This window comes from Camelus bactrianus, chromosome 6 (genome assembly GCF_048773025.1).
Source record: "Camelus bactrianus isolate YW-2024 breed Bactrian camel chromosome 6, ASM4877302v1, whole genome shotgun sequence".
Classification (NCBI taxonomy): Eukaryota; Metazoa; Chordata; class Mammalia; order Artiodactyla; family Camelidae; genus Camelus; species Camelus bactrianus.
The window spans coordinates 63,422,318-63,448,846 of record NC_133544.1 but is presented as its reverse complement, the minus strand read 5'-3'; the positions used below and the strand labels follow the sequence as shown (position 1 = coordinate 63,448,846).

The 26,529-nt window shown below is 44.5% G+C and overlaps 2 protein-coding genes across 2 annotated transcripts in view; one reads left to right on the top strand and one right to left on the bottom strand.

Moving 5' to 3' along the window:
• Nucleotides 1–26,529, top strand: part of LOC105068757 (M1-specific T cell receptor alpha chain) — a 493,537-nt gene that overhangs the window by 457,354 nt on the left and 9,654 nt on the right. Inside the window, exon 3 of the mRNA XM_074365818.1 lies at nt 8,400–8,472. Within this exon, the coding sequence (XP_074221919.1) occupies nt 8,400–8,472 (73 nt within the window). The remainder of the gene's footprint in view (nt 1–8,399; nt 8,473–26,529) is intronic.
• The window catches only part of DAD1 (defender against cell death 1), a 55,853-nt gene continuing 35,232 nt past the window's right edge, over nt 5,909–26,529 (bottom strand). Inside the window, exon 3 of the mRNA XM_045516488.2 lies at nt 5,909–6,152. The gene's annotated coding sequence lies outside the window, so the exon portion shown is untranslated. The remainder of the gene's footprint in view (nt 6,153–26,529) is intronic.

Sequence of the window (26,529 nt, the reverse complement as noted above, 5' to 3'; positions counted from 1 at the left end):
CTCAGCTTCTCTGTAATCAATTCCAAAATGTAGCAGCCCTTACTGCTGGAAAGTACTTTTACACATCTAACTTCGATCACCCGTCCCCTCACTGCGATTTAAATCTCTGAAAAGAACCACTAAAACTTTGGGCATCTAGTTTGAGAATAAAACCTCTATTGTAGAATATAAGACTCAGCACTGACTCTACTTCGACAGCATCTCTGAGATGCTATGTGTCCCCTCTAGACACTATGGGTAAGCTCAGTAGAGCATGAGCTTTGGAGACAGAAGAACCTAAATTCAAGTCCTGGCTCCACTACTTTACTAACTGTGTGACCTTGGGCAAATTACTTACCCTCGCTGAGCCTTGATTTCCCCATCCATAAAACAGGGATAAAAATATTCCCACCTTGTTGAGTTCTTATAAGGATCAAATAAAATAATCAGAGCCAAAGTATTTAGCATAGTGCCCAAAACATAAAAGAGCTCATTAAACCCTAGCTATTAATAATAATGATAAACCTCATCTCCAACACACAAGCAGAGCTTTGGTTTGGCCCCTTGGCTCTGCTGTCAAGGCTCTGTCATGCATCAGGAGAAGAGCTGGCATGGGGGAGGGTGGAGAATGTCAGCCTGTGCTATGAAACCCTTCACCTGGGATTGGAAAGTGTCTGAGTGGAAATAGAAAGAATCCCAGCTAATTTAAATACAAAATCGTCCAAGTGTCAAGACAGGGGAGAGGCTTCTACAGACAGCTGAGTGGCCAGAGCTCCTGAGGCGACACCAGAAACCATTAGAGCAGGGATGCTGTTCCCAGTACAGCTGGGCGAGGGGCTGCCGCCACTGACACCTCACAGCAGCCTCTCACCAAGCTGACCCCAGTGCAACTCCCTCCAAAGTGCCCCAAGACACAGGCTCGGCGTGCGAAGGGACAGGGTCAGGGAGAGGATGGAAGCGTCACGGGGAAGGGCTGCTTGTCCCCAGACTGTTTATGCTCCTCTGGACAGTAAAACTCGTGAGAAATAGGGTGCCTGAAAAGAGCCCCAAAATGAAACTCTCAGACCCAGAGATGGAGGTTAGTGTCTAGAGGCAAATGGGGCCAGTGAATCCTGCGGAAACGTGAGGCTTGAGCCACGGATCTCAATCTGGGGAAGGATGCATTCAACAAAAGCTGGAGACGCTGTGTCCTGCAGCTGCGCCAGGACTCCGACCACAGGACGTGGCTAATACTGCAAGAGGAAGGGAGTTAGGTTAGTGCTAAAACCTTCCTAATGGGTTTGTGAACGGTGAAAATGAGCTGTCAGGAGCAGTTTGCCAGAGCACTTTCTCTGGAGGGTTTTTGAAAGGAGACAGACACCCTCCTCTCAGGGCTGACTGAAGTGCAGCCCTGCCTCGAGGCAGGAGGAGCAATAAGGGAAACCTCTAAGCCTCTTCTCATCCCGGAGCCGCTCTGTGAAAAAACTCAGGCTCATTCACGCAGAGCTGCATCCTTCGGGGGAAAACGGGGGTTGCTGGGTTACGTTTTGGAACCCTTGCTTGTCGCATCCCAAACTCCCTTTGTTCTCAGGATCTCAGGACTGGTCAGGACAGGCAGGCTGGTTTTTGCATCCTAAAGCCAAAAACACAGGGTCTGGGTCCCTAGGTTGGTGATGGTGTTGAGATGTGTGGAATGTGGGGTGAGGAGCAGGGGAGCTCTCAGGGTTTTTGCAGAGCCCGGAGGCACTGTGGGAATAACTATGCCCAGGGTCTGACCTTCGGTGGGGGAACCAGATTGTCGGTGCTGCCCTGTAAGTACAGAGATGTGGGAGCAGAATCAGCTCCTGCCTGAGGCCTGGGCCCATTGTGACCTCAGAGGCCGGAGGAAGAGGACAATAAGGAGTGGGAGGGATGCTTTTTTGGGGAGGAAAATCGCAGGCCCGTGTGAATAATACTGCAGGAAGTGCATCGGAGGTTTCCCTTCTCAGGAGGGCTTTGTGTGGGGGAAGCTGAGTTGACAGGTTTTTGATGCTGAGATAATCACTGTGTGGGAGGACAAGGCTTCTCCCTCACCTTTGGGAAGGGGACGAGGCTGCTTGTTAAGCCGAGTAAGTAGCATGCCATTTGAATTGTGCACTGAGTATGACAATCTCCAAGAGGAGGTCCTGCTCCCATTTCCGTGGGGCCTCCTTGGGCCAGAAGGGGTTGAGCAGACAGAGGCCCAGTGCTTGGTCATCTTCCTGGTCCTCGAGGGAGCTCTGGGAGGTATGGAGGGGAAGAAACCCACCAGGATCCCATTGATAACCCAGCCTTGGGGTCTGTCCATGCTCTCAAACTCCCAATCAGTTAAACCTTCAGATGGCAAGTCTTCTTCAGCCAGAGAGTCCACTAGAGTTATGCCCATTTCATAACTGAGGAGCTGAGGACTGGGTTGGGCATCAGGTAAACTCCTAGCCATGGTGGGCTTTGTCCCCGCGGAGTCCGGTCTCCGCCAAGCCCAGTCTTTGTTAACCCCAGCGGTGCCGTGTCCGGCCCTGCAGCCCAGGAAGGACCGCTCTTGGCATACTTCATCCTTGGTGTCTTGAAAGAAGAGAAATTAGATGAGGAAAGGGGGAAAACGCTTATATCTCAGATCATGCAGTTACCTCATTTTGTAGCAAGATTGTTTCCCCACGAGCAGTTTGTCTTCATTTAGCCGCTGTCTTCTCGGGGGAAGCTATTTTGTAGAGGTGTTTGTCACAGTGTGACAACTGACGGCTGGGGGAAATTGAATTTTGGAGCAGGGACCCGGATTGTGGTCACCCCAGGTAAGCCCAATTCCCTGGAGCCTCACCTGCCCTTAATTTTAACCCGGGTGCCAAGTATTTCTCACTGAGATCATGAGAAACATATTTGAAAGGAAGCCATTTCCCCGAACAGCAATACCCAGAGCTGTGAAGTGAGAATGAGAGTTCAGTTTGGTGTCAAATAGAAATATTTTGGGATAAATAGGAATTTTCATTATTCCCTATCAGCCCCCGGTGTAGGTACCTTATTCCTCTTATGAGGAAAAAAGTTACAGTAAGATGGATAGCCATATTCATGCTGGGATGTGGGAGAGATCTGCCGTGGACTGGGGAGTGGAGGATTAGAAATGTGTTCAGGAAGATTGGATGTGTTTTTGACAGGCTGTGTAGCACTGTGTGAATTATAACCAGGGAGGAAAGCTTATCTTCGGACAGGGAACCGAGTTATCTGTGAAGCCCAGTAAGTATAAATGTGTATCCCTGGATTAAGCAATGTCTGTGGATGAAGGGCTGATTTAGACCCAATTATACACTATAGAAAGAATGTTTAGGAAGGGTGAGTGGGCATCATACAGAAGGAGGACAAAAATCTCCCTGGCTAGGCTCTGATGTCTTGGTGCAAAATGGGCCACGTAGGGGAATCTCTGGGAATTACTGCCACAATATATGTGGCAGCATCAAAGATGTGGGACTGATTACTTGGGATATTGGCTAGGATCTGGAGCCCTGGATTTGTACAGGAATCAGTGACAAGACTTCTAATTCCTTAACAAGCCTCTAAGGCGCTATTCTTTTTGGCTTCGATTATGTCAATTTATAGAAGGAATCTTGTAAATTTTGATCATTGACCAGAATAACTGTGATTAGCCTCTTCCAAAGTCAAAACTCACTTTTTAAAAAAAAGTGTATTCATAAGGACTATTCGAACACCCTGTTTCTGAGACTTTACGCCAAAAATTTGTACAGCATAGCCTCATGGAGCAGAGAGAACCCTTAAAATCCTCTCTTTCTGGCTGTCTGCTTGGAAGGAAACTGAGGCCCAGGGAAGAGACTGATCATGGCCCCACAACCAGCCTATGGCTGAGTGAGGACTAGAATTTAACTCCTGGTCATGAATTCTCCTGGCCTGAGGTCTGAGGAATCTGCAAGACACATCTGATCAATATTTTTGTGCAGCCAATTTATTCCAGGCTCAGCGTTCAGACCAGGGACCCACCGGGGAGAAATTCAATGTGATGCTATCCTCGGGGAACTTACATTCCAAAGGTAGACTGTCCCCTCCCATATGACCATCCATATCCTCTTCCCTCTTGGGCTTTTATACCATCCTCACTACCTTAGGAAATATCAAAATTGATCTTTGTTGAGGTTTTAAAGTCTTAGCAGCTAAATCAACATAGGTGCCACTTCAGTCATGAGAAAGGAAATAGCCCAAAAGTGAAGTGGAAAACTAGAAAGTTCACTGATAATTTGATCATTCTAAAATCATAGTATTGATATCAACCTAGTGGCCAAATTAACTGGATAACTAACATCTACTCCATACCTCATTTAGATCCGGTGGACTCAGTCTAGAGATGACTCAAGGATTTGGGCAGTTTCCTGGTGGTGTGACCTAGTGATGCCCACAGTGGTGGAAAAAAAAATATTCTCTGTCCTGGACTTGTGAGTCTTCTTAGATGAAAATATGTGAACATTGATTTGGTCTCTAAAATCAGAGAGTGCTTGCCCTCTCTGTGTATTAAAAGCATATGTCTGATGCTTAGAACTCTGAGCAGAGAGTAGAAGGCAAGATTTCCTAAAAGCAGGTGGGATGGTAAAGAAAAAGAAGGCTTTATTTATGATTTGTAGATAGGCAGTCTGGTTACTCCAGATCAAACCTAGACCGGCAGTGATATAGGCCTGATTCACAAAGTAATCGCCAGCTCTGTACTCTGTGCTCTGCCAAAGCTGGCCTCTTCCCTCTGGTTTTTGTTGTTGGGCACATCACAGTGTTTCTTCTGGTTCCGGCTGGCAACTGACCTTTGGATCTGGGACCCAGCTGACGGTTGTACCTGGTAGGCCACCACAATTAACTACTATTCGCATGGATTCAGTGATCTATAAATATTTATCCTGTACATTTAGGTAACTTAATGGGCCTGGGGGTGGGGGGTGGGGGAGAGACACCAACAACACATACTTAAAAGGGTAAAGTAAGAAGAGAAGTGTTTATCACAGGCCAAAGAGAAAGAGAAGCCTTTTTGCTAAGTTTGGAATAGGAGTTGATGAAAATGAGCTGAGAAGAAGCTTTCTTAACCTAAAAGAGTAGGAACAGAGTCCATAAAGGGAACGTCTGTTTGTCATAATACGTTCACTAGAACCAGGTGAAATGCTCCAAGAGGGTTTTACCAGGAACTATCCCAAACCAAAGGCTAGCTGGCCAGCTACATTGCTAGCCTGTCCTGGCTGATTTCTCCAGAAGTCACTAAACACAAAAGGTACCGATCTGAGATATTTAAATGAAGCTCTGTTCCTATAGCTCTCTGGTGCCCTTCCAGCAGAGCCTTCCTGTAACACCCTGCTTATCATTTCTACAAGTAAGAACAAGTCAGCCCCTTGCCCTCCCAAACTGCATAAGTATTATAATTACTTGCCTTAGACTGAAGTCACCTCTATTTTATTTCTCATAACTGTGTTCATTTGTGGAGATTTGTTTAAATCCAAACTGTGTGGGCGTCTAGCTGTTGGCACTGAGGTTTCCTTTCTCTTGAAAGCGTCAGCAAAATATTTTGCCCATAAATAATGTTTCATCTAGACTTGCAAATGACAGCCAACACTGCGGCCTCTTTTTTTTCTCTCTCTCTCCCTTGCTAAAGTGAATATGCAGACAGAGAGTGGGTTTGCGGGGAGCCAAAATGTACAGTTTCATGGTGGGGGCTGGGCTGGGGCTGTTAAATTACATTTGGTTATATAATGTAGGTCCTTGACAGATAGGACACAGCGATCTTGCTTCATCACACGTGCAGAATATAGGTAGCTCGCTGGTGTGTTTCAAGGTGTCCTTAAAAGGAAGCTCAGGTCAGGTTATCAAGCGTGACACTGACCCCAGTCCAACTCAGGGAGAGAAGCTCCCAGATAGCCCTGGAACTCAAGGCAGAATAAGGATTTTCCTCACAATCCAGTCCACCTGAAGAAAATGTTTATTTATAATTAGGAAAAGAGAACGGTAACGAGCATTCATTTGCAATGTCCTTGTTTCAAATATTGTGCATAGGGAGCAGGGAAGGCACAGGAATGAACCCAAGCAGAAAACTAAGGAAGAGAAATCGATAAAACCACTGAAGAAAATCAGATGCCCTCAGCTCGCCTGTCCCTGATAATGAATGTGTCTTCTTGCCTCATTCCTCACTTTGGTTCTTGAATTTTCTAGGAAAATAGAAAAAAAAAAAAAAAAGACTGGTGAGGTTGAGTTAGTCTTGGCCTGACTTGCTTAGTCATCTCTGGAAATCACATCTCCCTTTTGGGAAATCCCACCAGGCTTTTTGTAATGCTAGTAAACACAGTGTACAACACCAACAGACTGTACTTCGGCTCTGGGACCAAACTCAGTGTAAAGCCAAGTAAGTGACAATTGTCTGCAAAAAAAGCCACCAATATATTATCCTAAATTCCTCTTACCAGTCTATATTTATTTTCAGTTCTTTTATTTTGTGTGTTGGGTCCCCACTCATAACAACTTACCATTCCTTGTTCATAGGTCTCTTAAACAGGTATAAAATGTAGTAAACAAACCCTATGATTGAGTAAACATTCTGAAGCTGCCAACCGTACTCTTAAGATGGTATCCCGTATAAGGAAAATTCCCAGATTTCAACTATTGCTGCTTTTACTAATTGACAAGAAAAAACAAAAGCCTTTGGATATCATTTAAAGGATGTATATGAATGTCCAAGATTTCAGAAAGGAGCTGTGACAAATTAAAATTATATGTATTTTTAAAGATGAAAAGAATCTTAATAATAATCTAATAACTAGCATTTACTGAACACTTGCTATGTGCAAAGTACTGTGTAAATGCCTCTCATACTTTAATTCATTTACTCTCCCTAATGATCCTTTGGGATAGATATTATCATCCCCACTGTCACAGATGAGGAGACTAAGTGAAAGCGAAAAACAGAGCAAGGGGTTGAAATAGTGACCAAAGGGCTCCGAGCACAGCGGGGCAGAGCTAGACCTCCAGCGGCCCGCCTGTCCCCCAGCCCACTCCCTCCTCTGCAGTCTTGACGGCGTTTGTGTAGGAAGGCGTAGCACTGTGGCTCTAATGACTACAAGCTCACCTTTGGAGCAGGAACCACGGTAACTGTAAGAGCAAGTAAGTAAGAAGGGAAAAGTCAGAATCAGTTTAAAACAAAATGATGGGTACAACTGCATGCACTTCCGCCTGGGAAGCACAAAGGTCAGTAACTAAATTCCAAAAAGCTCTCCCAGTTTGCATTAGGACCCTAACCTGTCCACCTCATTTGCATCTCTCGCCGCCTCCTCCACCCCCGATGGCTCTCCTCCTCAGGCATGCTTTTGCCATGATGCTCTTGCTGAGAGCATGGGCTTCACGGTCAGATAAAAACCAAGTGAGCTATCTGAAATCATCTGAGGTCCCTAAAAAGAAAAAAGTAAGAGAGGATGTCACTGGGCTGTATTAAGATGGGGTAATAACTCTTTTCTAATATTTGAAGGACTGTCATCTAGAGAGGGAAGGGGTCAGTAGAGAAGGCAAAATCAAAACCAGTGGATGAAAGGAGATGTGTCTCAGCCTCCTCTGGAATCTTTTTGAACAAGTAGAACCAGCCTGCAGTGGAAAGGCTGCTCTGTGAAGTGTCAGACTCTTCCTCACGCTGGGTCCTTCCAGCCGACTATCCGATGCTGTGGAAAGGATTTCTATGCCATTTTAGATGTTAGACTGAATCATCTCTGGGCTCCCTTTCAACTCTAAGTGCTAAGATCTCATGACTCCAGCCTAGAGGATGAAAAGGTGAACTCAGAGCTCTTTCTTCTCTTTTTATTATTTTGATAGCCAAAGAAATATGCCATCGAATTATTCATGAGCTAAAGCCTATTTGGGATTTTTATACCTAGAAGATGGTGGGGTATGATTTCCCAGAGCCGTAAATGGGGAAAAAAAGAGCCATATCAGGAAGGGGGAGAAAAAGAAAGAAGAGAAAAAAGAATGCCTGAAGGGAGGACCAGAGGTTGAATGAGGGAGATGGGGTGATTTTGCAGAGGACAGATCTAGTCTATCAGAATTTTCACAAGTTCAGCTTTGGAAAGGGATCCGAGTAATGACAATCCAAGTAAGTGAGCAGCCTTTTATACTGGGAAATAGGACCAGGGAAGCAAAGTTCCTTTCAATTTAAATGCTCTCAAAAGGACGTGTAATTGCTTTCTGATGGGAGGGGGCCTCTGCTGGTGGGAAGACTATTGTTAGCACAGACCATTTGTACCCTGAGAGAGATAGCCTCTGAGATCTGACTGTCCAGCTCAGACTGTCAGCTGCCCAAGAAAAAGACTTAAAGCCACTTAAAGAGGATGGAGGTGAATTTTCAACTCTGTCCCCTAGGGCAGGGGAGAGAGTGACAGGGAACATCAGGACCAGGTTCATGCAAAGGGGCCCAGCACTGTGTCGACAGAGGCTCAAGTCTGGGGAAGCTGTACTTTGGAAGAGGAACTCAGCTAATCGTATGGCCTGGTGAGTGGGTTTTTTCTACTCCAGGAAAACATTACTATGAAAAAATTGAAAAGGGAGATGAATGAATTTCCTTTGTCTTGAAACTAAGGGAATACGTGTATGGCCGCTTCTGGAGGACCCCCACCCTTCCTAGGTAGACTAGGATGCGGGAGCGAAAGGAAGGTCAAGATGACATAGGGTCCCTTTTAGGAACCTAAGAATCTGAGAGGAGCCTGTGTTTATCCCCACCCAAGGCAGAGCAGAAGGGCAGCTCCACTAGCATGTAGGGAGCATCCAGAAACACCGGCTCTGGTCCACATCCAACGCCGGGGGAAGGATACGGACCCTCGACCCAGACTGGGCATGCCAGACTGAGGGACAAGGTTACAAGCTTTATTCTTCTGGAGCCCTGTGATTCTTGGTCCTCTCCCTGTCAGAGGCTCCGTCAGCCCCTTTCTAAATACGAATGACCTCTCCATCGTATTCTGTAAACTTTCCCCAAGAAGCCTCCTCCCCACCAAGGAATGGGCTGTAGAATGGCTGGGTATGAAACCTGGACCGAGGGAAGCGCAGCAGCTCAGATGGCCCAGGTGGACCCAGGACTAAAGTACCTTCCTCTCTGTAGGGTCTGCCCTGGGCACTAAATTGAATATAGAGACCCTGACAGGGTGCCTGCCTGCGTATGGCTGTGTTCGCCAGCATTTCCAGTCTGGATGTATGAACAGCCTGACCCTGAAGGTTCCCAGAGCTTAAAGTCTTCCTGTTCTCAGGTCCCTTTGTGGGTTAAAAGTGGTCAAAAGGGCCCCTGAGTGAGGTCTTATTTGCTATTATCAATCTCACTCACAGATCCAGGTCCAAACAGCCAAAGCTTAGAAGTAAATAAATATTTGAAAGGGTGAGACCCAGGTGGGTGCCCACTGACAAGCACTCTCGCTCTGCAAAGTGGGCACAGCGCTAGGGGACAGGGTTACCCTAAACAGCACCACCCCTCCACTTTGCCACCACAGCCAAAGGAAATGGCCTTCGTGAGGCATCTCCAGAGTGTGATTTCCTTGGTCCCTGTGGTTTTTGTTGGGCCTCAAATCATTGTGTGACCAACACTGCAGGAAACAAGCTAACCTTTGGAGGAGGAACCAGGGTGTCAGTCAAGCCGAGTGAGTACCAGCTCTTGGGCCACAATTATGTTTCCAACACTGGAGCAGACACCTAGTCATCAATCTTAAATTGAGTGTGCTGTGTGAGCCCAAATTAATCAGTCTCAAACTTGCCTGAAAAATGTTTAGTGTTGTTTCTAATGCATAGGCACACAGGAATGCACAAATTCAGTGCAGGTAAACAATACTACTGTCTTGATATTTTCTAAGGTTTGTCTTCTTAGGAAGAGGAAGACAATTAAGGCACTCTCCTCATTTCTTCATATCTTTTATCCGATTGTCCTAGGAGGCTGGGGAAGATGGGAAGCGGTGATTCTCTCTATTCAGAGTTGTTAAGTGATTTGAACGCGGTCACAATAGCAGGGCCGGGTCCCACGTGTTCTAAGGTTCAATATATTGCTGTCTGCTCAGGCTGCAGCCTCTATAACCATCATCCTGATTTATCTCCTCTGGCCCTCATTTTTCCCAATTAATGCAACTGAAATATTGATAACTCTTATCTCCTGGCTCACAGAAAGCGTGTGAGGATTAAAAAGACATTGCTCTGAAAAAGCTGAGCTGGAGGTTTGTTTAGAGAGGTTTTTTTGGCCGGCGGGGGGGGGGGGGGGGCCCAGTGAATATTGTTTTTGTTGTTGACAGTATGTCTTTTTCATTAGGGAAGAGAGTAAAGAAGGGAGAGGGATTTGAAGGCCAGAGCAATATGATCAATACATGAACACGTACAAATAAGTCATCAAGGTGTTCAACCCAGAGCCAAAAGACCGTGTGAATCTGGCTCAGCCACTCACCAACCACGTGCCCACAGGCAGCTCTCTTACCCTCTGTTCGTCTCTGACATGGAGATTAGGAGTCTAGCTCTGCTGAGCATGAAGGATTTTTGTAAGTCTCCAATGAGATAATATATGTGAAATCTCTTTGAAAAGCATGGGCAGTCAGACGATTCATGATTTTTTAAAAGTCAGATTTTTATGAAAAATTCCATTTCAGAGTAAATCTGAGGGTGAGCAAGGGCTTCATGGGCTTTGGCATTGTTAGAGCAAGAGTTGAATTTGGATATAAGGTGAACCTTTCTCGTTATGAGAAAATAGGACGTGAGAAATCGGTGACTCAGACCATCCCTGGAGGTCTTCAAAAACCTGAGCACGTTGGGAGAGAAATGTGTGAGGTTGTGAGCTTGCAGCAAATGGTTTCAGAAGTTTCCTACCGTTCCGAAGAGTGTGTGAGTGGAAGACTTTTCTTGACTTTACCTAAATATGCGCTTAGTGTTCAACTGGGTTTCAACCAAGTGAGAGAAGCTGGATGAATTCCTGTGCTTGAAAAATGAGGCTCACTCTGGTTTTTGTGGTGAAATAGATCACTGTGGGGTTTTCAAGCGCCCAGAAGCTGGTATTTGGAAGGGGGACCATGGTGCAGGTGAATCTTAGTAAGTATTGCCATGAAATTTGAATTCAATTAGTTATTGAGACATGTAACAGGGTTTTTGTAAATTTAAGTGGACTTGGTTTATTCAGATTTAGTGGGGAGCCGAGCTGTCCCCACATCCTCCCCATCCTAACCAAAAGAGCTCATCTTGCTAGGTAATGGTTTGCACTGTTTGCCAGCTTAATAGGGAAGCAGAATGGAAGAAGTCTCCCTCTCTGAGTGGCCAGCTCCATCAGAAAACCCATCAGAGAAACACTCTGAGATGCCAATACCTTCTCTTCCGGTTGGCCCTCAACAGCCGGTACCACAGTCTCCATTGCCCAGATGACATCCCAGAGTCACTCTGGAAGAACTACCTTTCCTAACCAGGTACTTACATGGTGGAACTAGATCTAGTACTTCGACAGGGAGAAGGCATGATGTAAGCATCCATGTCCGTCATGGACACTGGTGACTTGGCGCCTGGCTCTCAATTTGCTTATCTTTAAATGGAGATGATAATTAATTCCTCCATGCTTGGATCTCACTCCAGATGTCCTCAGAGGGACCTTTCCTGCCCAACCAATCTAACCAGCCACCAAGCATGGCTCTCTATCCCATTACCCAGCCTGATTTTACTCATGTCATCTCCATATTTGTTTATGTGTGCCTCCCCCTAGACTGGCGACACCACGGGGACAGGGACAGTGTCCTAGTGGCTTTCTGCTGTATCCCCAGTGCCCAGCACAGTGCCTTACACATGGAGGTGTTCAGTGAATAGTTACTGAGTGAGCAACTACCACTACCCTCCATCTCACAAAATAACAGAGTTTTGTTATTACACGCCCAAACACCGAAAGCTCCATAAGTGTCCATTGTTTATAGTTATATACACAGCAGAGGGAGTGAGCAAGTACTCAAGGTATTCGCAGGGCCTCATTTCACTGTGCCTACCAGGGAGGAAGTGCGCTGACCTTTGGGAAAGGAACCATCGTATCAGTGAGTCCCAGTAAGTACCTGGTTATTATTGATCATGATGCCTGTACTTATCCTGCAGACTTAAGTCACACAGGTGACTAAATGTCTCCTTAATCTTTCATTCAAGGAGTATTGGGGTTTATTGATGAAAGCCATTAAAACAAAATGGAAAAAATGGATGCTGTCCCACATCTCTAATACTCCAAGCATATCCCCTGTTCCACTCATGCTCACAATCTTTTTAAAGATTTTAAAATGATAAAAGAGGAAAAAACCTACAGGGATAGGAGCAAATCTGCTAAGTGCTCATAAAATGAGCTTGTGTACCAGTGTTGATTCCTAAGTAAAAATGGGAGTCAAAGCCGATATCCTTTGGCTGGTGAAATAAGATTACTTGGCAAAATTCTGCAAATCTTTTTGAAGGAAATGTGTCAGAGTCGTCTAGAGAATATCACTTAGACTCTTCTCAGATTTTCTCCAACATCAATACTATTGTGCCCTGAAAAGAGGCTTTCAGAGGCTTAATTCCATGGCGTAGTCTTTATTTCAATAATAAAAAGGGGGGAAATCCCAGCCAGAGTTCCCAGGAGGGAGGACAGATACATGCTAATCACATTAATCTATTATCTAGGTAGCTCAGGAATTGTTGTCAGGTAGCGCGGTGCTGTGATTTATAACACATTCATCTTTGGGAGAGGGACAAGATTATCAGTAAAACCCAGCAAGCAGACAGTATGTCACTGAAATAGGAGGCTTAATGTGGCTACTGAGGCCCATTGAACTTACTGCAGTGTTTGTAGGGCCCACGTGTCAAGAAATTAATGGTTTATGCAGACTTAAGTGCATTCTGATGTGGAAAGAAATGTTAAAGTAATGGCACAGAGGATAGAAAGATCTAACTGTGGAGGAAAAATCGACATGTCGATGAACCAAAAATAACAGACTGAAACAGCCCAGAGAGCTGATCATAAAGAAAAAGGCAGAAGGTTTGGCTGAACACTTCCTGTCCTTCTCAACCTGGCTTGACCAGTGCACCTGGGCCACAATTTCTTCACCTGTAAAATGAAAATATTTAATCTCGCCTCAAAAAATGTTTAAAGATAAAATAAGCTAATGGATATGAAAGTGTTGCATAAACTAGTGAATGTTATACACATGTAAAATATGATTATTATTTGTCTTCAGAACAAAAACAAAAGGCTAGGACAGCTAGTATAATTCTTTTAACAGGAAGAAAATACATAGGTTCTTAGTAAAAAGGCTATTTTCATGTGGCTCCATAGCCATAGACGTTGGTAAAAACCACTCTCTCTTGCGCTGAAGTACAGCCACTTAAACGTCAACCACATGAAAATGGCAGGAGAGAGGAAGCCATTCTGTAAAGGCCTGCATTGTGGTGTGAATTTTGGGGGCAGCCAAAAGGTTACCTTTGGAACTGGAACAATGCTTCGGGTCACCCCAAGTAAGTCTAAATCCCTCGGCATTCCTCCTTACTTGTGTTGTCTCCTCTCAGATAGTCACGTTTGGAGCACATAAGGGGATGTAACAGGCCTTTTCTGGCCATTTTCAGAAGATTTAAGTAAAGATATTGTAGAAGGATCCCTCATCCATCTCTTAACATTCTGATGCTGTTGTTGCATCCAAGTTGAGTTCTTTCTTAATAGAAAAGAAAGCTAAGACATTACCTATGAGGCCAATGGAAAACAGTAAATTTGCCAAGGATAAGAACTAAAAAGAAGGCAATTGGTGTTTTTTTTTAAACAGAAGCAGAGTGGGTGCCGTTTAATCAGAGGGGCACCTGGCTTTGGGAGCAGAACAGGACCTGAGTGAGTAACCAGGCTACCACTGAGCCGCTAAGCCTGTGGGGTAATTTGACTGTAGGAGCAGGAAGCTGTCACGTAGAATGATCTTCATGCTATTCTATGAAATTTCAAATTGATTGAAGTTAAAATTAGGAAAGATGCTATGGCAGGAATCTAAAAATTGATAAGTATAATGGAGACAAAAGAAGGACTGGGCACCTCTGTTGTAAACAGAGTTGAAAAGCACGGGTTTGATGGTGGTAGACTCAGAGCTGTGGGCAGACAGAGGCTTCATTTTACATGTTGCACAATAAAGGCCCATATTTGGGTCAAATGGCCCGTGTGTTATGTGGAATGTAAAGAGAAGTTAAGATGTAGTACCCGGCGGGGAGGGTATAGCTCAGTGGTAGAGTGGGTGCTTAGCATGCTCGAGGTCCTGGGTTCAGTCCCCACTACCTCCATTAAATAAATAAACAAACAAACAAACCTAATTGCCTCCCCCTAAAACAAACAAAAAAAGTAAATAAAATAAAAATAAATTTAAAACAAAAGATGCAGCGCCCTCCGTAGGGCATAGGGCTGCATCAGCCCTGGGTGTGAGAGGACGTGCTGGCTTGCGGGGGTTCTGGGCTGACTGTGAACCACTGTGGGAGTGATGGAGGCTACAGATGGACCTTCGGGAGTGGGACCAGACTGCTGGTCAGGCCTGGTAAGTAGAGTATCAGAGGAATAACAGGAAGATTGATGCAAATGTTCTCCTGTCTCAGGAGAGGGCGGTGTCACGGAGGATGAGCTGGAGTTTGCGGGGAAGGACTGTTTCTAGGGCCCTAATGTCTGTTTCTAGCTGGAGAATGAGCCCCAGGACAGCTACAGTCTCACTCTCGCAGGAATAAGGAGGGCGAGGCTTCTCTCATAGCTCCTCCTAATACTTATTTGTCCTGTGCTAAAAAGCCTCGTGCATCAGGGCACTTGTGCAGCAGTGCTGGTTCAACCCGCTTAGCCCTGCGTCACCTGTTCTTCAGTTGTGAAATGAGAATAATAGTATCAAAGTTCCTGGCACAGGTATGGCCTGCGTAAGGCAAGGTGATACGTACAGATGGTTAACCCACTCGGCATATGACGTGTTCTCCACAAATGCTGGTCTTCCTTCCCTTCCCTAAGCAGTCAGAGGTTGAAAGGCCCAACACTGCAGGCCCTTTTTGTATGGGGGTTTGCTAGAGTGTGAACTCAGGATACAACACACTTACCTTTGGAAAGGGGACTGTGCTTCTGGTCTCTCCAGGTAAATGCGAACCCCGTCCCACCCCTGTTTTCCTGTTCTCTGATTTAAGGTTTCTCCAGGTACTTACTGTGCTTTTACCCTTATGGACAGATCATCCTTGTCTTATCAGTTGACCCAGGAATTTATGGTTGAGCCTTCATGGAAGATTTTAAAAAAAAATTTTTTTTTAGGTTTTTTTTTTGGTGGGGGGAGGGAGGTAATTATGTTTATTTGTTTACTTTTTTTAGAGGAGGTACCAGGGATCAAACCCAGGACTTTGTGCATGCTAAGCATGTGCTCTACCATTTTGAGCTATACCCTCCCCTGGAAGATTTTTTTTTTAATGAGAATAACTGACAGAAGAATTGAAAATAACTGTAGAATTAATCACTAAGTCAGAACAGAATAGAGACTAACACCTGGACAATGAGGACAAACCTGGCTTCTCCAGAAACAGCCTGGCTTCCTGTCTAAAGACCAGACTAGACTGTAATCTCTCCCCAGGCTCTTACCTTCCACATCCCCTATTTAGCTGTGAAATCTTGGACAATCCGTGATACACAGAGCTACAGAAATCTTTCATCACTGAGAGGATCTGCCTATTAAAACTGAAAGATCCTTAAGAGCAGAGACTCTTGTTATAAACCGTGAAGTGTCTAATATGGTCCTTTGACAAAGTAAGTGCTTGATAAATGCTCGTTTAATTGAATTCAAACATCCAGAGAAGTCCAGTTTCCAGGCTGAAGGGAAGAAGAGAACGTAGTGAGGGACACAGTACCTTCAGAATGTGGTGAAGTGGGAAAGACATGAGACTGAAAATCAAATAGACCCATGTTTTGATCTCTGCTACCAACTAGCAGGGTAACTTGGAGCAGATCTCTGGCCTCCGGGGCCCAGTTTTCTTATGTATAAGCAGGGAAGTGGCTGACCTCTCTGGCCTCCTGGCACCAGCAGCCTATGAATTTATTCCGTTTGGGGTAGGGGGAAGCTTTTTACCCATATGAATAAGTCAAATTGTTATATTGAATCTGAAGTGTTTTCTAACTCAGTAGGGTAAATCGGGAAAAGGGGTGAAGCGACAAGAAGGGAGTTTACTGTGAGGCATCACGCACTGTGGGACTCACGGGAGGAGCAAACAAGCTCACCTTCGGGAAAGGCACCCGGCTAAAAGTGGAACTGAGTAAGTGTGCATTCTATGGTGACTACAGATGTATTCTGGTGACGGTGAATGGGAGAAAAGGAGATGTCATTTTTGTCATTTGTATCTGATTTATAATTAACCATAACCTAGTGCTGAAGTATTAAGAATTGTGACACCCAGATAAATTAGTGAAGATATGCAAAGAATATACAAGCATATTTTTTTTTTCCCCTTTAACGGAGGCACTGGGGATTGAACCCAGGACCTCGTGCACACCAGGCATGCGCGCTACCGCTGAGCTAAGCCCTCTAGCCCCAAGCATATTTTCTTTAGGGTGGAATTCAGCAAACCATTAGGGCTTTTCCTAAGATGCGAGGCTGACAAAAACTGTCCAGTATCAGAGTTTTTAGGACTAGAATTAAGCTAAATGGAGCCCGAAAGAGGGAAAAACTTAGAAGAGCAGAAAGCTGCATGGCCAGGATCTAATAGATCCACTGCCATTGATTCTGAGACTCGCTGAGGGGAGGATATTCAAGGTCACTTCACCGATGCCCCCAATAAGCCATACCCAGTTCATTCCAGAAATTATACCCCTTGGCACTAAACACTATTCACAAAGAGTCAGTGAAATGCAGAGAAAGGAGCCCAGGGCCTCTGGTTTCAGCCTAGAGTTCTACATTTGACTGAGCCTCCAACTGGCTGCATGACACTGAGCAAGTCACTGCCCCTCTGTGTGCCTCAGACTCCTCCAGGGTGAGGTGAGAGGGTGGAAGCCCTCAAAATCTGTGGTTCTGGGATCTTATTTCTATACAACCCCAGAGTTTATACACCTCGAGGGTATGGACTCATATGGCTATTTCATAAACAAATTCTATAACACTAAAAAAAAGAAAAAATTTTGTTAATCTATAATTTAACTTAACATAGAAATAAAAACTGCCTTCTCAGTACCTATAAAGTGTGGATACAGTGCTAGGTGCATGACATACGGTATTGTTTATCTTCAAACAACTCTATGGGGCAAGGAGCAGTAGCCCTATTTTACAGAAGAGGAAACTGAGGCTCAGAGAAGTAATTACCCAAGACCCCAGGGTTAGTGACTGGAAGGATCTAGATTCAAGCCAGGATCTGCCTGCCTGATCTCAAAGCCTTGCTCTTTCTACTACATGATGTCACAGAACTGTGCCAGCGCTTACTTAGAAATGACACAGGATGCCAGACAGAGTGAGTAAAGAAATACATGGAATTTGTCTTTTCCATTCTTAGATACTGTCTTGACTTAGAGATGGAGCATTGGAAAATCTTGACTTGAATGCCCCAAATCTAAAGGATTCCCTTCCCTTTTCAATGAGGAAACAAGTAGAACAGGGGCTGCTGGGAGCATTCACCCCAATGGAGAGAGGAGAGAAAGAGCTGGCAGTGGCCACTCCCTAGTTCTGACCAGCGCTTTCCCTCACTATTTCTTGTATTTTCCCCAGGCAGACCAGTCTCCAGGGTAATGACCAACACATGCCTGACTCATCTGCGAGTTATAGAAATGTGCAGTGTTGGGGCCGCTTTGAACATTGCTGGATCATAGAACTTTAGCTCTAAAAGGGAGGTTCAGACCTCTTTTTTTTTTCCAGTAAGGAAATTAAGACCCAGAAAGGTTTGTTGAATTATCTAATTTCATAACTTCAGTGAGAACTAGAGCCAGGACTAAAGCCTGGGGATCCTGGTCCCTGGGCCATATTCCATGACTACTGTTTGGCAAACTAACCCTTCCAGGAGGTAGGAGATACGAGATTGTTGATGAACAGGAAAAAAAAACAAATGGGTTCTACTGGGGGAATATACAAAAGTGCTCCTTCCCATGGGCTCCAGGTGCCTGCTGCCCAGCTGTGGTATAAAAATGCCGGGAAAAGGAAATGGCCCATTTTGTCACAGCACACATCACTGTGGGCAATACTGGAGCCTTCAAATTTGTCTTTGGGACAGGAACAAGACTATTTGTTGAAGCAAGTAAGTTCCATGAAATAACCTGATTTGTACTATAGTTGAAGGATATCTGTTTTCACTGATTTTTCCCCAAGGGTTTTGTCTGCTATTTAAATAACAAGGTAGGTTGGCGATGAGAATGTTGCATTATTCGTATCCATGAGCCTCATTCGTGCAAGAAACATAGTGAACACTTAGGAAGTGTGGATGGCTATAACTACCTTAGATCCTGTCTAGAACTGAAACTCTGTAATTATATATTCATGTAATATATAGAATAACTTTTTCTACCTGAATATTCATGACATTTTTTTTAAAATCCTCCGTATACAAAGCAGGATCTCCTATTGGGTTCTGATTATTTATTGTCATCTTCCAATAGTCTTAGAAATTACCATTAAATAGTAAAAATGATATGCCTCTTCCCACGTTGGCGCATGCACACAGACACGGGGACACGCTTAGTAAATAACTTGTGTGTGACTTGGGAATCCCAGACTATGGCCCAGCTATAAGGTACCATGTTGTGTAGAGCTGGCCCAGCTACAGGGTACCATTTTGTATAGAGGTACATCAGAGTGTGAACACAGACTACCAGAAGCTCACATTTGGAATTGGCACCCAACTTTTGATCAGCCCAAGTAAGTCAGATCTCCAGAAATGTGTGACCCCACTTCCAATATTGGGTTTGTATTTATACAGGTCTATAAAAGAATATGATGATGATCGTTATTTTTACCACTACTAGTTTGTTATTATTGATCTTATCAATGTTACTAACTTGGAATATTTTTTTCCTGCTAAATTATTCTTTTTGCCCTTTAAGGGGATCAATGTCAACATATCAGGAGAAAAATGCTTGAGTTTCCTTTGGAGTCAAGTACTTTACTTGTTCATTCATTTGCCCCCTCTCTGCTGAGGGTCAGTATGAACCTCACGATGTGTTGGGTTTTATGCCTCCTCCTGATTCTGTCTCTGAGAGATGCTTCCTTGGTTTTTCCCTGCCGAAGCACTTAAATTTTGCAGCTCGCATTTATCCAAAGTATACTTAACTTTTAACCTCCCCCCCAAAACTGGCCTCCTTGCCACAATAATTATGCACAGTAAAAGTCAGCTCAACTCAGTAAGTGATTATTTTGTGTCATCAACAAGCCAGGGGCCATAGGTGGTTTAGAAAGAAATGAACAAACAAAGAGAAGAAGTGTTAAGATGTGGTTCTTGCTCTGAGGAACTTTCAGTCTTATCAGAGAAACAAAACACCCATCTATTAAAAGTCTAATAACAATTGATACATGAGTGTGCCAAGAAGGGTGCTGTGTGTGGTCGTGCACAGGACCTGGGACCCTACTGGCTGGAGGCAGGACAGCGGTGACAATGGACGGTCCACATTCCCTGGCAGAGAGCAAGCAGGATCCTGCCCCTGTGTTTCTAGGGGGAAAAAATTAAGACTGTTATCTGCTGAGATGTTAGACTTTCTTGATAAAAAGGCCCCTTGACAGAAAGCAGCCTTGACTGAGGAGAGGACAGAAAACAGTAGAAACAGGAATGAGTCAGGCATGAGTCACCCAGGACTCTCGTTCAGCCCCCGAGGGGATGCGGTGACTGAGTCACGCCGAGGCGTGTTTTTAGCATGTGCCCCAGCACAGCTTGCTGGAAATGCTCTTGCTCCTTCTCTTTCTGGCAAAGCGAAAAATGCTTCTTTGCATGCGACCCCGAGAAAATGGTGCCTTCATCTCAGGCCTGGCAGCTGAGGTGGGAAAATGCCCGCTGCTGCCTGGTATCTTTAGAATTAGGCACACCCGCCGGGCCTATGTCGGAGGCAGTTTTTCGCAAAGTTCTGTAAAGGTTCTGTTTTTCCCAGAAGAGAAACAGCCAGAGGCTGTTTGTTGATGGCTGTGATGGGAAAATGGAGGCGATGGGTAGCATCGGGGAGGAAGCTGCTACAACCATCAGGGAAGCCCCTTCAAGTCACCCCAGCCCCCATTACAGGGAAAAGGTTAGGACCAGCCTCTCCAGGTTCCCAGCTTTTAGAGCGACTGGGAAGCGTGTGTGTCCTCCACAAGAGGGTGGGCAAAGCCAGGACCTTTTTGTAATGCACTGACCTGGAGTGGGATTATGAAAACAGATTCACTTTTGGGAAGGGGACCCAAGTAGTGGTCACACCAAGTAAGTAAGCCGGGATCCTCCTGTGTATATGACCCCCTCACCCACCCAGTGCTGTTCCTACCCGGGTGCTGGACCATGGGAGGGGGGAGGGTGTGTCCTCCATCAATGCCACACCTAACGTTCTTAGAAGGTAACTGTCCCAAACCTGTGTGTGCCCCTTGTTCCTTCCAGCCTCCCTTTCTCTCAGCATCTCCACTGAAAATATAATATAAAATCTCCTTTGCCCTCCATCCTGGGAGCCCTTGTATCTGACAAAAGAGCAACAGAGTCAGACCCTGCGGTTGCCCCAGGCAAGCAGGGTGGTGGCTCCTGCTGGGGAGTTGCTGCCCTGCTTCTCTGAGGGAGTGTGTGTTTTCTCCTGGGTAAAGGAGGTGGGGAGCTCTCCAGTCCACAGCTCCTGGCTCCCATCACTGCCGGTGTGCATCAAGGCTCAGGGGCTCCAGGACAGCTGTGGGAGATTCCTGCAATGCTGGGGGCATCGCCAGTGTTCCCTTGGACTGTGGCCCCAACACTACTGAGGCAATAGGTAGAATGAGGTCATGTGAGATGGGTTTTGGCAAAGGCTTTCCCTGCTGTGTGTATCAGGAGGAAACTATGGACTTACCTTTGGAAGAGGGACCAGGCTTGTTGTTCATCCATGTGAGTATTATAGAGACGGTCAAGGGACATTTTGTAGACAGAGAATATATTATGGAAGGATATTGCAATAATGAGAGAGTCTGTGATCGGTCTGCTCTGTCGTTAAAGAGTCCTCTGTGGTCTGGGAGTAACTTATCATTATGTCAGCTCTAATGAAATGACTGAGGCTCTGCTGTATAAGGGTTTTGCGTGCACAGTGCTTGCAGAGGACAAACCCCCGAGGTCTGAGAAAAGAGACTTCACTCTTGGTTGGGGCTCTGAAGCAGAACTGTCTTCTTGGCAGCCAAGGTTCCACCCTGCCCCTCAGCCCCCTGCTTGTGAATCTCTCTCACCACGTCCCCTTGGGTCCATGAGACATCTGCCCTACACATGAGCATCCCCAAGCCAGAACGCTGAGGCACCCTGGGCTGTGCGGCAGAAACGGATCTCCTCTGGCTGCAAGAAGCTGCAAGAAGGCTTATTCCTCCCTGCATTGTAAAGCATTGCTGGGAATCATTGTATTATTAGCTGCTGTGTACCAAATGCCTGACATGTGCCAGTGATAAACTCTGTCCTTCATAGAATTTCTCACTCAATGCTCACAGCCATCCTAATACTAGGGAGTTGATATTATGCCCACTTTACAGATGAGGAAACAGAGGCTTGGGACAAGTAACTTGCCCAAGATCACACTGCTAGGAATGACAGGGCTAGAATTTAACACTAATCCATTCGGCTCCAGGGTCTTATTGTTAATCCTGCCACCACACTGCTACCACCATCCTTGCTCCATGAAGAAAGACCCCAGACCTCCAAGGCTACCTGTTTGGTCCTTGGTTTGCCCATCCTGAGCCTTCCTGCCATGGTGACTGTGGCAGCCTTGGTCCAGGACTCGGTGTTTCTGAAGAGATGAGTCATTGAATTGGGTCAGCAGGAGGCAGGTATGGCAGGGAGGCAAGTAGAAACCAAGGGGGACTGATTATTATAAAGTGATGCAGGGATAAATCTGTCATCAAAACCATGGAACAGGCTGTTCTAAAGTTCTGCTCTCATGAGTGAAGGCTGTATATGGTTGTGGGGAGGAGGGGACACCGAGATGGGCAGCCACCCCAGGCTGGCAGGGGGCAAGTATTTGTATAACGTTGCACCAGGGTGCGAACACAGGCAGCAGAACACTCACTTTTGGGAGAGGAACCAGACTCCAAGTGCATCCAAGTAAGTGCTTGAACCTCAGCCTCCAGCCAAAGACACAGAAAGTCCCTACTCTGCCTTCTTAGCTGATGAGTCTGCACTTCCTGAACTAATTTCTCATGTTTCTTCATGAGGCTTGAATGTTTTGAAATTCGAATTCCCAGCCACTAGCTCAACAGTGGTTTATTATCTAAAGGTAGTAATTGCCAGTGGGGCCTGGCCTTTTCATCATTACAGAGATAGACTCTTTTGCTGTTTCTGGATTCCTTTGAGACAAAAGATCTTTATCAGAAAAGAAATCATGACTGATTCTGCCAAAAAATGTGTTTTTGTTACCATCTAGTTATCATGAAAAGTGATAAATTAAACTTCTCAAAGACCCTGGGCATCAGATACACTCTCAAAAATATCCATATTTAATTAAGAGAAGAACTTAGAGCCTAGATAATGCAGTAAAAACAATACTAAGTTTAGAAAGTGGAAACACACAGAATTTAAAAGATAAATGAAATAGTCCTAACAAAAGAAGATAGAGAGCAGGACTGCATTAAAAATGAATTAAAATATTTAGAAGGCTTTCATTCAACAAATATTTACTAGGTAACTGTTATATTCTAAGAACTATTCCAGATGTAAGGAAGGAAGGTGCAGGGTCCCTGCCATCCAGGATTTCTCGGTGGGTAAACATTCATATAAACCTACAATTACACCTGGAGTCACCATGTTGTGGTGAAAATACACACCAGCTGCATGGTCACAAAGGGGAAGGTATCCCGGCTTCCTATCCTAGTTGCCTGGTCTTACATGCATCTTGCACTGCACCATAAGCTCTGGGAGGCCAGGACCCTCTCTCCTCCATCCTTACACCTCCACACCCCAGCACAATGCCTGATGCATAGGTGTTACCGAACAAATGATCATTGAAAAAAATGCCTCTAGCTAGGAGAGTCAGGGAAGGCTTCATTGGAGGGGTAGTAAATGTTGCAAACATATTGGTTTAGACAGTAGCAAGTATTCTCCAACAGATTGTTGTTAGAGTCCAAAATAGGGAGATTACAGAATCCATCCAAACGTGCATGGGGGGGGGGGGCAAAAGTCCATCTCTCCCAGGAAAACTTCCGCCATATTTATCTGTTCATTTGAGGCCTCACCAAAGCCTCTTCCCTGCCATGGGTTATTCAGGCTGCATTTAGAAAGCCTGAAACCCATCATACTTCTTAAGAACCAGAGTTCAGAGACGTAAGAACTACAATACACATGATAGGGAAGCAGCACAAATGGGCTTCAGCAGCAAAAGGAAAGAGGCCCAATGATAAATACACGAAGTCTGTCTCCGCTTGAGGGATCACCCAGGCAACTTTGCCCCATCTGTTCTCAGGAAACTTTTCTCTATTAGGACCAGAATGTTCTTCGAAGTATACAGCTCCAAGGTATATAGATGTGTGGAAGGAAGACCAATACATTCACATCTGGGAAAGGTTTTAAAGTTGTCATTGTTCCTAGTAGGTAAACCCTGCGAGGTGTCGGGGCGATGTGGGTCCAGCCTGATGCCCTCGATCCATTCCTGACACAGCAGAATTTGCTACGTGTCTGACTAGTGTTCGGCAATTGCCCGAGTAGAATGAAGCTGTTTCACAATGATTAGAAGAAAATAATCAGCATCAAGGAGGCCCTTAATTGTGTGGGTAGGAGTTGGTAGGAGAACAAACAGATTCAGAACACGGAAAACTTAAGGATAAAATTGGACTGGAATTCAGGATGGAATTTTGTTTGGGGATTTTTTGTTGTTGTTGCTCTTGTATTTTATTGAAGTATAGTTGATTTACAATGTGGTGTTAGTTTCTGGTGTACAGCATAGTGAGTCAGTCATACATATATAAGCATATTCTTTTTTATATTCTTTTTATATTCTTTTTCATTATAGGTTATTGCAAGTTCCCTGTCCAATAACATAGGACTTTGTTGTTTGTCTACTCTATATACATATATAGGATGGAATTTTAAATTCCTTGAACTAGAGAAGAGACTTCCAAGGAATATATATCTAAACTTGTATATAAAATATACAGGAATATATATTAACCTCCACAAACATTAATGAGTGTTTTAAGGAAAACAAAAAAAGATTCTTAGATCAAGTAAGTTTGAGAAGCTCTGGATTTCCTCACTGCAAGATTTCTCAGAGCATTTAAAATGCTAATATTCATTGTCAGTCTTCAAGACTGAAATGCAATATACAGCATTTTCCACTTTTTTGAGCTTAGAATCTTTTTTTGCAGACAAATTTAGTACTAGAGTTCTGTGAAATTTTCACTGAAAGGACTTGTCTAAACCACTCTCAAATTTTGGAGATTTTTTTTCCCCATAAGACTGTCAACTCTAATCTTAGAAATCTCTAGAGAAGTAGATTCTCAGGCCTCATTGGCAACTCACTCCTGAGTCTCACAACCTTCATAGTTAAGCATCCCTCCTTGTGCATTTTATGTGAATACGTCTATGGCAATATTAGCCTCTCTCTCTCTCTCTCTGCTGTCAAGGAGTACTAGAACCCCTTCTTTTTCCTCTCTTTTTCTTTCTTTTTTTTTAATTGAAGTATAGTCTATTTATAATGTTAATTTTTGGTGTATAGCATAGTGATTATATATATATCTATATATAGATATAGATATACACACACACACACACATATATATATACATATTTCTTTTCATATTCATTTTCATTATAGGCATTACAAGGTACTGAATATAGTTCCCTGTGCTGTACAGTGGGATCCTGTTGTTTATCTATTTTATGTATAGTAGTTTGTATCTACAAATCCCAAACTCCCAATTTATCCCTCTCCACCCCATTTCTACCCTAGTAACCATAAGCTTGTTTTCTATGTCTGTGAGTCTGTCTCTGTTTTGCTAATAAGTCCATTTGTGTCCTTTTTTTTTTTTTAGATTCCACATATAAGTGATATCATACAGTATTTTTCTTTCCTTTCTGGCTTACTTCACCTGTATGACAATCTCCAGGTCCATCCATGTTACTGCAAATGGCATTATTTTATTCTTTTTTATGGCTGAGTAGTATTCCATTATGTGTATATGTGTATATATAAACACACACACACACACACACACACACCACAACTTCTTTATCTAGTCATCTGTCAATGGACATTAGGTTGCTTCCACATCTTGGCTATTGTAAACAGTGCTTCTATAAACACTGTATAACCACTTTCTAAAAGGAGAGCTTCCACAGGCCTCCCGTGATTAAGCCCTACCCCAAGTTTTCCATCTATTGCCAGTGCTGTGAATTTTCCCTCAAGACTGATTTCCAGTTAATCCCTGGCTCTTCTCCAGATTCTTCCAATTTTCCTCCTTCACTTTCAGTGACAGAATGGGCACTCATCATCCAGGAAGGCCTGACCAGCTCAAGGCCAGCTATAAGGGAAAGGTCTGTGAGGTGATTATTATACAGAAAGCAGAGGGATTAGGACTCAGTGGGCCAGACTTCTCTCTTGTGTCAGAGAAAGGGTGATTTTGGAGGAGCCTGTGAAACAGGGACAGGAGACATTGCCGCCCCAGTGAAGCTGACCCTGAGGGGGTTAGAGTTCTTGTAAAGCATCCTCCTAGGGTGTGCTGTCTGGTAGCTACAGTAAGCTGATCTTTGGAGCCGGGACCAGGCTGGCTGTACGCCCATGTGAGTATGACTGTGCAAATGACCAGGGCAAAGTAACCGACAACTTGTCTGTGAAAAAACCGGCAGTGATTTATGGCAAACTCAGGGATATATGAAACACTCGTTTCCATGTCTACAAACTCTTCCAGTAACTTAAAATGTTCCCATTTCTCATATTAAAGACAGAAGCACCAAGAGCCAATTGGGCAAGTGAAAATCAGAGCAGAATAATTTACAGAAACATAAAAAGAGTTGCAGATACTCAGTGCTTTCAGCCGAAGCCAATCATACCAGCACGAGATAATCCAAACATTCAGGAAATTAGCTAAGTACCCTTAGGGGAAAGAAATGAGTACAAACTCTTTTATTGCAGCAGGTAACTAAATCCCTGGATGGGCTAATGAGCGTGGTGTGGGGAGACCTGCTCACAGAATCTTCTTCTCTGGACTTTAGTAGAGTTTTGAACCACTCCCAGGATAAAAGTGACCCAGACCCTATCTGAATGGCAAATATGCCGTGTGAAATAACAAGGCATGAAGGCAGGGGGGTGTGGGGTTCAGAGCACAGCTTGGGAGGCTGGCAGATCTGGGAGAAAGTCTGGCTTTACCCTCTCCAGCTAATGAAGTCTCCACTTTCTCAACAGCAAAATGACAATAATCACATCATAATAATACGAGACAAGGCTTGGCATATAGCAAGTAATAAATGGAAGCTCTC